Below are 16,367 nucleotides of genomic sequence, written 5' to 3' on the forward strand. Positions count from 1 at the left end.
AACAAAAAAAAGTTTCTTGTAAATAAATGTAATAGAACTCTTGACTGCAAACAAAGAACAATACAGACATCATATCACGCATTATCAGACTTGGTATTAACCTAAAAACATGTTTTATTTCAGGTTTTGAATCACTGTAAGCATTTATATTAGAAGTTTTATATATATTTACACATATATAAAAACTTAAAATTTAAAAAAATAATCTTATGAAAATATATAAATCAGCTTAAGTTATTCTATTCTGATAACACTCCGATGAGGTTATTCTGTTAACATCACCGATGATGCACACAGAGCTTCATAAAAAGTTTTTTTTTTTTTTAAATAGGTACTTTTCTTGTCCTGACTCAAGAAAAATCAAATGAATAATTCTTGCTATTGTTAAACCTTGTAAAATCAGGCTGTTAGCTGTGCCTAAAACTGGCATGCCCCCAACTGAAGCAATGCTTAATGTAGTCAAACTGTAATCAGAAGCAAAAGTAACAACATGTAAGGTAGCATCTGAATATTCTTTTACTTTGCAAAGTAATATAAAACAAGTACACACAAATATGCTTGTTATATGACCTGCACTTTGCCTGCAAAGTGACTGCTTTCCTAATTATTTGTTCTACTGCTTTCTTCGTGAACAACTGAAGGTCTTGTTTATGGATCTTTGTATTAGCGGTATCTAAAAAGCATAGATGAAGCAAGTTTCCACACATAAAGTAGACTAGTTGTAACACTTTGCTTCCAAATTTCAAATGTTGAAGTCCTGATTTTTTTTATTGGAGAAAGCACATTGTAGATGGTAGTGCACATTGTCGGTCTAAGAAGGAATATTTCATGAGAACACTAAAACATTGCATCAGTATCAACATAGAAAACGAGGCTGAGTACCACTAATGAAGATATATTTCTGAATAATAAAATTATAGGCAAGAAGACTAACCTAACTTTTTGTTTATTCCTTAAAAATAACACAGAAGACACAATGTCTCAGCATGAATCTACAACAAAGCTTTTCTGTATCTCAACAGATTAACATGCTTGCTCTTTGTAAAATAAGACTGATGAAACATGCAAGACTCTTACTACTCATCCAGATTTAGTGACTTAAGTCTTTCCTGCTGCCTTTCTGAAGGGAAAAAAATGAAAATTAAAATTCCCTGATTCATAAGCCTCAGCTACCCTGACTGAACCCTCATCACCATTCTGTTGAGAGCATCCCCTCCACTTCTATTAACACAACTAGGGCTACAAACTCATTCGGGAGTAATCACAAGGAAGAATCAGAGCACAGAAAGACAAAGTTCTTCATTTTTAATTCAATTTCAGCTTTACCATGGAACTTATACATTTAGTTATAGTTAAGGCATAGATGATAAAAAATACCTAGGAAATGGTTATTCTGTGTTTTTCACAACATACAAACTCTGGTTGCTGTTGTTTTGAGGGCATAATAAAAGGCTTTTGTTTATTTATTTTTTTTAAAAACTTTAGGAGTTAATTAAATAAGGACCCAAGACAGAGTAACGGAAGGATGGGCAAATCTAATTAAAGGAACTGAACACTGCAAGGGCTGATGTCTGCTGTACAGTGCAGCTTCTTTAACTGTTCCCTGAATAACATCAAGATGACATTCAGAGTGACAATAAAAAGTTGAAAACCCTCATGACCTTCCCCAGTAGGATCAGCTTTCTATTTTAACACAAAACCTTCATTTTATTTGTCAGATTTTAGTGTGCTGTTATCACTACAGTTGAATAATAAATGTGTAAGACTAACCCATTACTGTGCCTAGCGACCAATCACACATAAATCCAATAAGCACTACAAAAATGCACCAAATTTTGTCTCCCTCAAACGCCAAATGAGGATCTTATAAACACATGCGGCCACAATGGATACAGTTCACCCAAAGTCTCCAATCTCCCATGCATGAAGTATCTCATAAATGGAACAAGTGAATGAACAACCTTTTGAAGGAAAACGAATATAAGAGACTTCTTTAAAAGTGAAATTAATTGAACTACCACATATTCTTGCTGTAAGGGTCATGTGTAGTTACACCTAAGATCACACAATAGATTATCAATTAGATTTACAACAGGGATGCATCCTACGACTTGGTGAAAAAAGATCTGAGGGTGGGCAGAATACCATTCTCACATGAGTAAATATATTCAGATGTATATAAATATATACATCAGATGTACATGCTGAATGCTCCAGGTATTTTTTTATTCAATAAAACAATAACTAAGAAAGTCTGTTCTAAACTTTACTACAGGTTACCTGGATTCTTCCAATGGATGTTGAACAGTAAGCAGTCGAGGGTGTCGAAGTCTGGTTAGCTGCTGAACACCTCGTTTTAAAGAATCAATAATCTGATCCTTTTCAAATTTTTGGTACTTGTCTATTAGCTTCTTATCAAATACAAAAACAGCCACTTCCTAGAAATAAGCAACAAAAATCTTTCAGTATATAACATCCAAAAAACAAAGCCTATACACAATTACATGTGTACACATTTTTTAAATCAACAGTTCAATGCTACCAATGCAAGAAGTATTTCAATGTGTATCTACGTATATATCAATGTTTATCTACTTACTCTATCCTAGTCATAATCATTGTGTTTGCATATAACCTCTGGAATATATATTTTAAGATTATTGTGCTACTGCTCCCAACCTTACAAACAGTAATGCATAAACTATAACGTCTACCTACAGAATGACCAAGCAATGGATACACAAGACAGACAATTGCTTGATTTTAAGTAGACGGAAGCATTTACATTAACTATGAACAAATAAAATATTCTGAGGATATGCATTCATTCGGCATTAAATATATCAAGTGGTACTTTAATAAACTACACCCTGTCTCAGTGTTATGTTCCAAACCAATATGTTTTATATTAAATTAGATTTTCATGAGAGAGAATTTATGGTGACAGAATATCTGAGTAATCACTTAACCTGACCATTCACAAGATAACACATTTGGAATTTTTTTTACATTTCACATGTAAAATGAAACGCCAGAAATGCAATAGATTTTAAAATAGAGGAAAGAGTTCTTCCAACCAACCTCTGCAAATGGAAAAGGAGAAAATTAAGGAATTTATATGAAACTTCAAAATTACATAATTGGATGTGAAATAAAAAAAATTTTTTAGTGGAGACTACATCTCCACTATGGAGGCCATTAAACAGAAATAAATCAATTGAAGAAAAAAGGAATTAAAAAATTTTATCATGAAACAAAACTGAAGCCTTTTTATATCCTACAACAGTGTCATGATGAATAATAAAGTTAAAAAACAGTAGAAAATAATATGAAAACACAGTTTTAGTTCCAAGAGGAAACATATGCTCTAGTATTGCACATTTTATATCCATTATTTTAACTAAAATCTTCAGGAACAGTTACATTATTCATTAAAAAAAGATGACCTCTAGCAATAGACTAACATAAATAAATAAATCAGTCCAATACACAAAAATAAGTTTATATTTTTTATCTGGTGCCTGTTTCATTAAACTGCTAGCAGGTGAATGCCTATAACTAACTCAACTAAGCATGCGTTTCCTGATTCTGTCCATCTCCTCTCCCTGTTCCAGCCCCAAGTGGGATGAGTCGAACAGTAACATTGACATAACACAGGGAAGAACCAATCACAGGGGATGGCAGACATACTTTTTACTCACAATTCAAAAGAAACACGTGTTCCAGTACAGCATATTAATGGTTTGAGCAGTAAAGTGACCAATAACAAAATCTCCAACTAATATCGCAATTCTGAAAACATTTCTGTTTTCAACAAGTCAACAATATCAGATAGTGAATATTTAAATCAGAAAGCATGGGACATCAGCCATATTTTGAATATTTTATGATGGCTATAAGTCCTGTTGGTGCTTGCTGCAATCCTGCATGATTTGAAGTTTGACAGAATATTTACATATTCAAAATTAGCTCAAATACTTATATGCATATGAAATTCCGGTATTCTAGTTGCTGTCACGTTGACTTTGTAGGTACAAATGCCTTTTTTTTTTTTTTTAAACATCATTATGAAGTTTCAAGAATCAAAACAATTTGAGCTGTGTGGCAACATTCTTTCAATACCTTCCTTTCATGTAACACATCTGATACCAGAAGAAAATCACCATGCTGCCCATGGACTACCCATGTCCCCTAAAATATTCAATGTGTTCTGGTATTAATAATTCAAAATACAGCATTCCGAAATGGGAGATATTCAATTCTATAACCTACACCAATTTCATATGCAAGCATCAACAACACAGTATCTCAACACCCATAAGTCACCAAGTATCGTGCAGAAAAATGACAGAAGAGCTGAGTCTATAGAGAGACCAGAGAGACCGCGGAACATACTCAAGTTACAAAAATTACTGAAATGATATAATATACCTGGAAACACTTAAAAGCATTCAGAATTTTGCACTGCATAAGACAAATAACCCTGTCAGATTTTGACTATGAACACATCATTTTTGTTCTTCCTTTTCTATTTTACAACACCTGATATTCAACCCTAAAAAGGAAGGAGGGCTACTGACTGTAGCTGATAGAGGTTCCATTTGCTGGTGATATAACTCCTTTCATGGGAACTTGAAACTGCAAAGGTTTATGTAAAGTTAGTAATTCTTTCCACAGAAAGACCTAGGAAAACTTCCAATTGTATTTTTTACTTCATAGGCTTAAAAGAAGAGAAACTTCCTTCTGCAAATGACGACTTGTTATTTAGTTCTTCAGTTGCATCGTAATTCCAACTTTATGATATGAAAATAAATTCAGTGTAAAAGAGAATAAAATATATTCAAAAATACAACTGCTTTAAAAAAAGTGAAAAAAAATAATTTAAGAAACATTTGTACCATGCTTTTAGTCATATGGTCTGAATTTTTGGGTAGACCTGTATGGTGCCAGGAATTGGACTCGATGATCCTTGAGGGTCCCTTCCAACTCAGGATATTCTATGAAATTAGGGGCAAAACAGCCTTTATCTTTAATTACAAAAACTTCCATTCATTACGTGACAGAAAGTAAACACACCTTGTTCAGCATGCTCTTGTCTCAGCAGTGTACTGATAGCTCCACCACCTGAGCCAGGAAGAACGGACAAGTACATAGAGCTGTAGATAGCCACTCAAGAGATCTCCGTTTAGATCACAATTCTGCTCACAAACACGAGCCAGCCCGCACCTTCTTTCTCACCTCCTACATGCTTAAAGGGCTTCACTTCAAAGCAGTATTAGAAAGGTAACGCTCAGTGATGATGTTAACACAGTTGTATGCTATGATGTGCACCATGCAAATACTTGCCGAGATAAAGATCTTAAAGAAATCATCTGTTGTTAGAATTTTTATCATGAATCACTGAAAAAAAAAACAGTTCTACAATACCTTTGCCAAGGAATTAAACGTCACTCTAAGTATTTTGCATACAACTTATAAAAATGGTGTTAACTGTGCAAACAGGAGTAAGCATTGCCCAAAACATGCAAGACACAGAACATATTTTAATTGGGCTATAATCACATTAGCTCACCAGTAACACTTTTAGACCCTAAGCAGAAAAAGGTAAATCAGTGTTCTTGGATTGTGCTCACCTATTTCAGGGGAATCCTGTTGACCATTGTCCCAAAGACCTGTTTTTCACCAATACTTGCATTTGTAAAGGTTTTGTATCCTTGTAGTATGAATCACTAAATGCTCCAATTTCCTTTTTTTTTTTTTTTCCTCCTTTTTCTGGCTTCTTTGGGCAGTTTTTATTTGTGCTAGGTGTGGATGAGATGGAGTTCATCTTCTCTATATAGCAGCCCACATGGTGCTGTGTTTCAGACTTGTGGCTGAAACGGTGCTGATAGCACATCTACCTTTTGGCTGTGGCTGAACAGAGCTTGTACAGGGTTCAAGGTTTCCTCTTTTTCCCACTCTGCCCTGTCAGCATGTGGGCTGGGGGTAGGCAAGAGACTGGGAGGAGACACAGCTGGGACAGCATATCCAAACTGACAAAAGGGATATTCCATGCCACATAATGTCACATTCTGCAATATTAACAATGTAGAGGAAGAACAAGGGGTAGGGGGAGGTTTGTCTTCCAAGGTGGCCATTGTTCAGGGACTGGCTGAGTATTAGTCTGCCTGTGGGAAGTGGTGAACAATTGCTTTTGCTCTGCCTGTTGGTTTGTGCTCCCTCCCCTTTTTCTACACTTATTAAGCTACGAAACCTGCAACTCTTCTCACTTTTGTTCTTCCTATTTTTCTCCCCTGTCCTGATGAGGACATTGAGTGAGCAACTGTGTGGGTGCTATTTGAGGTCTCGCAACACATCCTCAAAATCCACTTCCAGTCCTGCTTCATGTAGGATCTGCATTCCTTATTAAAGGCACACCAGCTCTGGAGACTTGCTAACATTGTCAGTTTGAAATATGCATCCACATTTACTCAACTAAACACCTTATAAGCCAAACAGAAAACAAAAATCCAGCTCCCATCTCAGCCAATACAACTGCTAAAAAAAAAAAGGAAAAAAAAGTAATTCCTGGATCTTAAGAAACCAGGTAATGAAGAGTCAAAACTAAAAGAAAGTCCTACCCTGTTCTCATGCAAAGAGAAAGAAGTATTACCGATGTCCATCAACAAATGCCATGACCAAAGGAAACAAATATAAACAGTGCACCTACTAAGAACTTTTGGTGCTTCTTAGTAACTTGTGCCCCATCACTTCAATTCTAGCTCTTGGTGTCCTCTACCCCCAACCAGGAAAAGGCAACCAGTCAGCCATGTCATACTTTCCTCTTTTGCCCCCAAGAGAAAGACAAGCCACCCAAAGACTGCAGAAACACACCGGGTTTGTGTGTCGATAAAGAAGCAAACACAACTACTAAGAACTTCTACGTAAAGATTCTAAAAGCTGTGGAAATACAATGATAATGTAATAGCAACACTTCTGCCTATCCATTTCATTGCACCTTGAGAAAGGACGTTAACGATACAAAACACATCCAAGTACTACAGTACTCCATCACTCTACTTCCAAGGACATACAGAATAGTGTACAGGAATAATGGCAGAGATTAAGCACAAAACAATAAGGAAAGAAAAAATACTGAATAACTGCAGTTCACCATCTATCCTGTGAACTGAATGATGTATTTGTGGAAATAAATGTGATCATGTTGGTAAAGGCTAAGTTGTAAACATAGAAACAAAGGGAATTCTAAGGTAGAGTGCTTGATTTTAGGAACTTTGTTTTGCCTTTCACATGTTCTCCTTTTTACTTATATGCACTCATACGTTTAAAAAAAAGTTTGCCTTTTTTTTTACCTTGCTTTCCCATCAATTTGTTTCAGACATAAGGTATACAACACAACTATTTCAGTTTTGAAATTAATTAACCTTTATAGTTTGAATAACAAAAAGTTTTAATTTTAAAGATACTGCACGTACATTAGCCAAAACCAAACAGCTGATTTACCTACCATTAATATATTTAGTACTATCACAATAAAAGCTAAACATGACTGTAGCAGTCCTGAAGTACAAACCATTATCTCTTTAATTCTGCTAGTTTTTATGATTAAACTGGCAAGAACATTCTGAAGCAATCTTACCCTATCTTTTTCTTTGATTGCTCTTTCTACACAGAAAAAAGAACAAGTACCACACTATGCCAGAAAAACCTAAGCATATAAAGATGTAATGTTGTATAACTAGAAAGGGTGTTAACTAGAAAGACTAGAAAAATCTTTTAAACAAGCAGTAAATCAGCTATCAAATAGCACGAGACAAATACGTGCACACAGGTAAGTATTTTCCTCACTTTCTGTTAGGTTACCATTCAGTCACCAAGAAAGTAAGCAAGAAAAGGCATGATGTATTAAAAAAAAGTAAGCATTTGGAAAACCAGGAAAAACAGCAAGGGAGGAACCAGGTAGAAGTCTGAAAAGAATGTATCTACTGTCGTATCATACGTAGCTACTGTCACAAGATAGGGAAATTTGTAACTGTCACAGACTTAAAATAGAAAACGAATTAATACACATTTGAAATCTTAACTTCAGCTGATGAACTTCTGTAAGACAGATGACTTCCACTTGTTCTGGGAACAAACATTTCAGATAAGCTACTGTTGCAAAACTAGTGATCCAAACATAGCTGTTTTTATATGGCTACAATGACTTATTACTTGTGTTGTTACAAAGTAACAAGAAGGGTGATTAAGCTTACATCCAGCTTGTCAGATCACAATATACATTTGCTGTAAAAATATATAAATAAGTAATTAAATAGAAGCTAAGCGCTTGTAGCTCCATGCATGACTTCACAGAAATGACTGTTACCACTTTTAAAAAAGACAGCCAGCCACTTCCATATTGCCCAAGCAACACTCTAAAGGTACGTGCAAAAGAAAAAAAAATGTAACGTTAAACAACAGATATAGTGCAATGCAATTGAGCATACAGTGTTGGTCTTGATGGGCAGCTTCGTTCTGCAATATCAAACTACGCTGACATGATGTTACCTAACTGGCAATATTAATAATGAATGGTAATTACATGTCAAATCACCAGCCAGCTAAAATTCTCTGCAATACAACTGCCTCTGTATTTTTAATGACCGAGGGTGGCATACAAACGCACAGGTGTTTACGGAGACAATACAGATTCAAATACAGTAATACTTGAACTAACCTTCTGTAAAGCCATCAGAACGCTCATCCAAAGCTGAAAAAACATGACAGACTGGAAACAAGTTCCATATACTGTCAACTGGGCAGACTGAAAGGAAGTTTCAGTAACCCCCTATACCCTCAAAGCTATGCCTGGTACAGGTCAATTACTTACTGAACACTGAGATTGTATCAGCTCTATCAAAATTATATTTTCAGTGTTATCACTGCTTTGAATAAGACAAAAAAAATCATTACATTTGGTAAATTCAGTAAACAATGGATGTATTGAGTCCTGGAACAACTAGACAGATGCAGGAGAATCATATGAGCACAATATATGCTTAACATTATGCAGATTCTGACACAATCAGATCACACATTCCCCACATATTATTCACTCTGCATGTTATGTTTCTTTTCCATTTGCTACAGTTTATTTTCCTACCATCTAACAGATTATACCCATGTTTTCCAAAGTTATTCCCTTGTATCCTGTTCTTTTTGGCACATCTGTAGCATTGATTCATTCTCTAAGTGACTTCATATCACTTCAGCATCAAGTTTAACGGAAGGCTGTATCTTATTAACTCTTATATTTACTCACTGAAAATTCTATTTCCTCTCCAAGTTTGAAAGAGATATTTCACATTTCTCCCATACAACAAAATCACGCTCTATAATAACAGCTCTTACAACTCTATTTCTGACAAGCCTTCTTCCAAAGTCACTGTTGTAGTTCAACCCAGCCAGCAGCTCAGCACCACATAGCTGTTTGCTCACTTCCCCCAGGTGGGATGGGGGAGAGAACTGCGGAAAAAGGTAAAACTCATGGGACAAGAAAGCATAATAGGACAGAAAAGGAAGGGAAAAATAATACCATATATAAAACAAGCAATACACAATGCAATTGCTCACCACCTGCCAACTGATGCCCAGCCAGTCCCTGAGCAGCAGCCGTCCGCTGCCCTGTCCAGCTCCCTCCAGTTCTACTGTTCAGCATGACACCACACGGTACGGGACATCCCTTTGACCAGTCTGGGCCAGCTGTCCTGGCTCTGTCCCCTCCCAGCCTCCTCGGTAGCACAGCAGCATGAAAGGCTGAAAAGTCCTTGACTCAGTATAAGAACTGCTCTGCAACCACTAAAACATCGGTGTGTAATCACCATTATTGCTCTCCTAAATCCAAAACACAGCAGCATGCCAGCTACTACGCAGAAAATTAACTCTATCTCAGCCAAAACCAGGATAGCCACAGTTCCACTTTTACCTACACGTGGCTTCACATGAGGCAAAAGTTTATATACTAATGCTCTACATACTAACACTTTAATCAGAGTTACTTTAGAAGGCAAATATACCTGGCTGAAAGTTGCACAAGAAAGGCAAACCTCACTTCCACCACACCCTCCTCGTCTACCCCACACCCTTCTGTCACTCTATCTCCTGACTTAATAATATCTCTAACCTTTCAATTTCTGTGTTGCAGCTGAGCAAAAAAATACAGCTTATTTTTCTGAGATCAAATAATGGCACAGTTCACGATCTTTTAATACTGTAAAGAGTTAGTATTATTTCCCCCAGAACTGCAAGGTAAACTAAACTGGAGAACTGATCCATGTTAAAACAAACAAGCTTCTTCCTTCTTGTCAGGTCAGTTTTAACTCAAGTTAATTCTTGATCTTCGTGTCAAGTTTTACGCTATGAATACAGAACCACTTCCTTCTCTGGCAGCGAAAGCTGAATGTATCTATAACCTATGTAGATGAGAACATTATATTTAAATAGTTTTGGTGTCTTCAATTCATTTTACACCCTTAGAACTCGTCTGCCCAGTTGGGTTTTGTTTTAAATACCACTTAAGAGCTGCTACCTACCAGCCTGTTATCTAATGCTTATAAACAACAGGTCTTTACTTGACTACCCACCTGTTTTGTTGATTTTTTAGTTCCATTAAATATCTTCCAAGCAAGACCGTTACCACCACTGGCAATATGTCGGCCAACATCAAACTCCCTGGTCACAGGATTTCCCATGACGGCGCTGGTGACATCTGCCGTTACCTTCGTAACGGTACTCTTCAGTTTATTCAGCATGGACTCCATGGTCTCTACCAAGGTAGTATCCTAAAAGGACAGGAAAAAAAAGGCATCAGTCTCTCAGACATTCTATTAATATAAAAGAAATGTTGAAAATTATAATATTAAAGGACATCTAACCAAGGATCCAATAGGATATAGGAGTAACCCCCCCAAAAAAGAATACTGAAATAGAATTTCCAGGGCTCTGCAGTCAGACATATTCATACTGCGCAAACATATTTGTGAGCACACACATGAGGACTGTACGTCTTTGTTCCCCCTCCTCAAAAACTTTTGAATCTGTTGACCATTCTTCGTTAGATCTATCAAAGCAATTGAGGACTGAAACACACAACCATTTCTTGAAAACGAATGACTGAATAAAGCAGAGAACCTACAAACTGCTCCCATGAAAGGAAAGGTTCACACCTTGTGCATCAACATCAATCAAGCAGGAAAACCAAGTCCGAATGAAACCAAGCTCCATTAATTCCAGCGCTTATGGAACTACACATTTTCTGCAAGGAAAGACTGCTTAAAATCCCAGATCAGCAAGTGAAAAGATTTGTACTATACAAAAGACAATTATAAAATATGTTCTTTCCTACATTGAGCCTGCCAAAATGCAAACTCAAGATTTAGAATTTTACTCATCAGAATTGCTGACATTATTGGTCTGACCTGAGTATTCATGAGCTGATCAGCTCCTGATGGAGTAGGGAACAACAAACTGCCTTTTTATGCAGCAAAATTGTACATGCAAGTTTATTTATATCACCTTGCAAATTTAAGAGCTAACTGTGGCTGCTTATCGTTTAGTTCACCTTCCCCTCTACTGTGCACTTTCATGGTTTCCTTAGTTGTCATAATTAATTCCAAAAATCTGATTTGTCTATTCCATGAGACAAAAGTTTGAAGAATATATCCCATTTATACAACTGTCTCTCTGATAGCAGATACACAAGAAAGAATGGAGACATGAAAGAAATAGTGAAAGAGAGACACAGACATTCATCATCTTTATCGGTGTGTGCAAAGATGAATAGAGAAGGCAAAGAAATGATTTCCTGGAATCAGTATTATGTGGTATATTCAAATGCAACATCTAAGGATATTTCTTCATCCAACTTTTCAAATAAGAATACTAATGCCTTCAGCCTATAGGAGAATAAACCTAAAACAGTACATCAGCAAATATGTTGAGATCTGTAGAAATACTATTTTCACTTACAGCTTCATTTTTCATATACTCAGTTAATTGGTACAATTGGTACATAATTTGTGCAAAACTACCTTGAAAAATAGCAGAGGTCACTACTGTTCAAATGGAAGAGACTAGATTCAGTTGTGACAAAGAAGTTCTCCAAGTCATACTAACGAGGACAAGAGAAGCAGAAGGCACTAACAAGCAATCCAGGGAGCGGTGAGACTAATCAGCCCCAATGCCCATCAGATCTGATGTGAAGTGCCTATCTGCAGTGAATTAAACCCTTACCCCTCTGCTCAGTTATTATAAGGCATTGTTCTGGTCTACACAGATTATCTGGTGTCTGATCAGCCAGCATTTTCCACATTCATGACATAGATGGGAGTTTGTTTCCTCTCCACGGTTCCTTACTCTCACAAAACCCGTAGCTATTTATCTTTGGCAACTGCGTATGTCAGTCAAACTTGACTGAAATGACTGCACTAAAGTTATTCAGACATACACACCTTCTCCCCCTGGTACTGCAGAGCTGATTCCATACAAATTCAAGGCAAATAATCTGGCTAGTACTAAATTGGACAGACTTGTTTCCTAAAAGAGGTAATAAAAACACTAAGCAATTTTTCTTAAAAGAATTTTCTGAGTAACTGAAGAATTCACTCAGCGTAGATGTATGGCACGGTGCTAACCTAGTTCTACGCAAATGCTAGCCCTGTGCTGGAAGCAACACAGGATGTTGCCGTGTCCTGACTACCACAGCAGTTATATCCCACCCTCAGTAACCTTCCACAGCGAAACACGCAATTACACTACCGTTGTGACTCCAGAGACACTTCTCCAATGTCCACGTCAGCTGAGTAACACTACTTTGTGCCTCTAAAGGGAGAGCCAGACTAGGAGATTTAAGAAAACATTATAAAAAATAAAAGTATCAGCTTTAAAATCGGAAAAAGTTATGGCTTCATCAGGACCACTCAGGAGCAGAATCAGATTATGAAGCACTTCGGGATGAAGTAGGTCTTAATTATGGGGATGAGGAGCTGAGACTGAATACAGTGAGATAATCTTAAGAGTAATTATGTGCTTGCTTGGTATTTACTAACTCCCTTGTTGAGAACACTGCTGAAAATAAACTATGGAATCACAGAATTCCTTTAGTAAATAATTGTATTATTTGCGATACTTTATTACAATATATCAATTTTACCTTATCAATTCTGCTATGGAAAAACACGTGCAATTCTTAAGCGTGCAGCCCAAGACCAAACAGCTTTGGACACTGTCCAAGATCCCTCTATAAAGGAACTTCTCTTTAACCTGCTAAGTTGTTAGAAACAAGGATCATGGAGTATTCTAATTAGGAGCAATAGGTATCTCTAGGTTTTATTCTGCAGGAAAAAACTCTATATACTAAAGGACTATAAAAACAATCCTAATGAGTTTAAGATAATCACTAATCTAATTTGTTTTTAAGTTTTGTGCTATTTGTGTTCAGTTTTGTTCATTCCCAGCCAACAAATCTGTAGTATCAACACAACGTAATCTTATGTTGGAATTCTCAAATCCAGAGAAAGACTTCACAAAAATAGTTGCAGTGATGGGATGAAGAAAATGTATGTGTGTGCATGCTCAAATTAGTTGGATAAACTCAAAAAACAACTTCTCTATATATACAGACAGTGGAAAAATGTAGTACTAATTGTATGAGAACCGCCTTGTGCTGCGGGTGACAGACTAACTGCAGTGAGAAGCCTGGAAAAGCCGCGAGGTGAGAATGCTAACAGCATTCCAGTGTCTGAAGGGTTAGGGTTTAAAAAGCAATCCTGGCAGGCCCTGTCCAACAGGCTTGACGGTATGCAAACTACTGATTAATTCAGCTAAGGGAAAACTCGTACTGAGAAACTTACTTCTCAATAAGCAGTCTGAGTTTTAAGTTTATGTCCATCTAACACCATCTATACATTTGTAGAAATCCTCATGTCAACATTTGGACTGTGTTCTACAAAAGAGTTTTTCTTTGGCTCTATAAAAAATGATTGTTGTTACCAATTTCAGTAAAAACTGAAACGTACATCAACAGGAACAGCGTACCTAGAAAATCCATACAAAAACAGTTTAAAAACTAAACTATTTGGGGTAATAACTAAAATATCAGAAAACATGATGATCCTAACTATATCTGAAACATGCCATTTTAGATCTCAATTGTAGGAAGCCGTTTGATTGTTCAGTTCTTTTAAGACTTAACTACTATTTATAGAAAAATTAACAACCACAGGACAATAAAGCAAGTCAGTTACCCAGAATGGAACTTGAAATTAAAGTTAAAAGGTAATAAATGATAAAAATACAAGATCTTATGAGTATTCATGTCCAGACAAGCAACCCAGGACAGGCAATAACATTTAAGAACTTTGCCTTCCTCCTGTTTCAATTTGAAGGGTATTCTTAACGTTACTGATATCAAGTCTGTGAAAGCAAGAACCTGATCCCAATACAAAGTGTATGAAATCTAGAAACAATCCTAAGAAGACATCTAGTATACGGTATGAAGTCCCCTCACAACTGACAGTGGTGTCTCTGCTGGTATACATCAGCAAGAATACATCAGCACAGCAGCAATCTAACCACTCGGCAAGGGTAACCAGCAACAACCGCCCAAAAGTAAGAACTGAGACAAAACACTGAAAATGCTGAAGTAAAAGTGAATCCTAAATAAATGTCCCCCATCACTTTAATTCTCATTTAAATTAACTGCATGACTTAAAGCTATTAATTTATCCCTGAAGTAATTCACAGCTTCACCTGCTGTACTACAGGGGTGCACTCTGCACTCCCAGCAGCGCATGCAGTGCCAGACCTCTGATCCCATAAGAAGCTGGGATTCCCCATTGCGAAACAAGGCAGGTGCACGGCTACTTCAGGCCACGCAACCCAAACTACCAGCCCGCCAGCTGGACTTGTGCAATGATGTATTCACAGGAAAAAAAAAAACAAAAAAAAAAAAAACAGGTGCTTGAACAACTGACTCTCAGAGAAAAAAAAGAAATAAATGCAAAAAAAAAGGAAAAGGAAAATAAAAAAAGGAAAATCGGGCTTAACCGAGTTCTGGCACTTGTTTTAACAATGACGCGAGGACCCAACACGATGATGTAACGTGCACGGTGCCGCTGCCTCCGAGCAAGTCACCTTCATGACTTTTTTTCCAGCATTTGGGGACTGAGCCGCAACCGAAGCCTTGAAGACCCGCGGAGCGGGCCCCACGGGGCTCTGAGCGGGGCTCTCCCCGCCTGTCACCCGCTGCCAGGGGGCGATCCCTGCGCTGCGCAACCCGCGGGGCTGCCTCCCGCGGCCGGCCCCCCGCACGCAGCGCGCCCCGCTCCTTACCCACGGCGAGCCCGGAGCCGCCAGCGGCGCGCGGCGGGTCCCCGCCCGCCCCCAGCCGCCCCAGGGCCGCTCCCGGCCGGCAGCGACCGCGGCTCCAGGCCGGGCCCCTTCCCCTCCGCTCCGCAGCCCCGGCGGAGCCAGCGGCGCTAGGCCGCGGGCAGCCGCCGTGCCGCGGGGCCGGGCGGGCCCCTCACCCACCTCAGCGCGGGGGAAGCCGCTGGCGCGGGGCCCTGCTGCCGGGCCCGGCGGGCCGCCCGTCCCGCTGCCTCCGCCTCGGCCCCGTCCCGCTCCGGTTACTCCATAGCGACGGCGGCAGCGCCTCACTTCCGCCCCGGCGGGGCGGCGGCCGAGGGGGGCGGCGGGAAGTGAGGTGCTGCCGGCTTCCGCCGGGCCGCTCTGCCTGCACCGGGGGGCGGCAGCGGCGGCCCCTGCCCGCCCGCCTGCCCAACGGCCGACCCCCGGCCCCGCCGCTAAGGACGGGGCAGGGCGCGGGGCTCCCCTCCCGCCCCTCGTTTCTGACGGTTCCACCCAAAATCACCTGGGGGGTGGGGATTCTGGCCGCACCCCCACCTCTGCTTGTAGGTTCTGTGTCATCAAACCCGTTCCCAGCATGAATCCATATGTGAACAACCTCTATATGAAGATTTCAAAGTAACAGCATACTATGCTCCTTGGAGTGGTGTCCCATATTTTCTTACACAGAATAATACAAGTTATATTCAAGAGTTTGTAGAAGTTATTGTTCTGCACGAACATCTTAGTTGTCCCCTCTATGGCTAATAAACAGAAGCAGGAGGATACCTCTTCCACTTAGAGGAAAGCCACCAGGAGTTGCTAGTCCAAAGTATAAAAAACTGTATTTGTGAAGAAGGATCATCTCAGTAAACTGTTTAATTGGGACAGCTTGTTATCCAGATTTCTCATTCCCTGGAGTGCTGGGTTTAGTTCTCATCTGTATTGCTCTTATTCTGAGACCTCTGGGTAGTAACAGGAGC

General features: G+C 38.8%; 1 protein-coding gene across 2 annotated transcripts in view; it reads right to left on the reverse strand.

The window, feature by feature from the left end:
• SCYL2 (SCY1 like pseudokinase 2) overlaps positions 1–15,812 on the reverse strand; it is a 37,973-nt gene extending 22,161 nt beyond the window's left edge. Inside the window, exons 1-3 of one of the 2 annotated variants that reach the window (XM_048061113.2) lie at positions 15,571–15,812; positions 10,626–10,823; positions 2,281–2,438 (exon numbers count right to left, since the gene is read on the reverse strand). In XM_048061113.2, the coding sequence (XP_047917070.2) occupies positions 2,281–2,438; positions 10,626–10,802 (335 nt within the window). In that variant the 5' untranslated portion in view covers positions 10,803–10,823; positions 15,571–15,812. Of the gene's footprint in view, positions 1–2,280; positions 2,439–10,621; positions 10,824–15,570 lie in introns of both variants that reach the window. The other variant, XM_066994536.1, reaches the window with a different exon arrangement.
• Between the last annotated feature and the right edge of the window lie 555 nt (positions 15,813–16,367).

This window comes from Anser cygnoides, chromosome 1 (genome assembly GCF_040182565.1).
Source record: "Anser cygnoides isolate HZ-2024a breed goose chromosome 1, Taihu_goose_T2T_genome, whole genome shotgun sequence".
NCBI classification, from domain to species: Eukaryota; Metazoa; Chordata; class Aves; order Anseriformes; family Anatidae; genus Anser; species Anser cygnoides.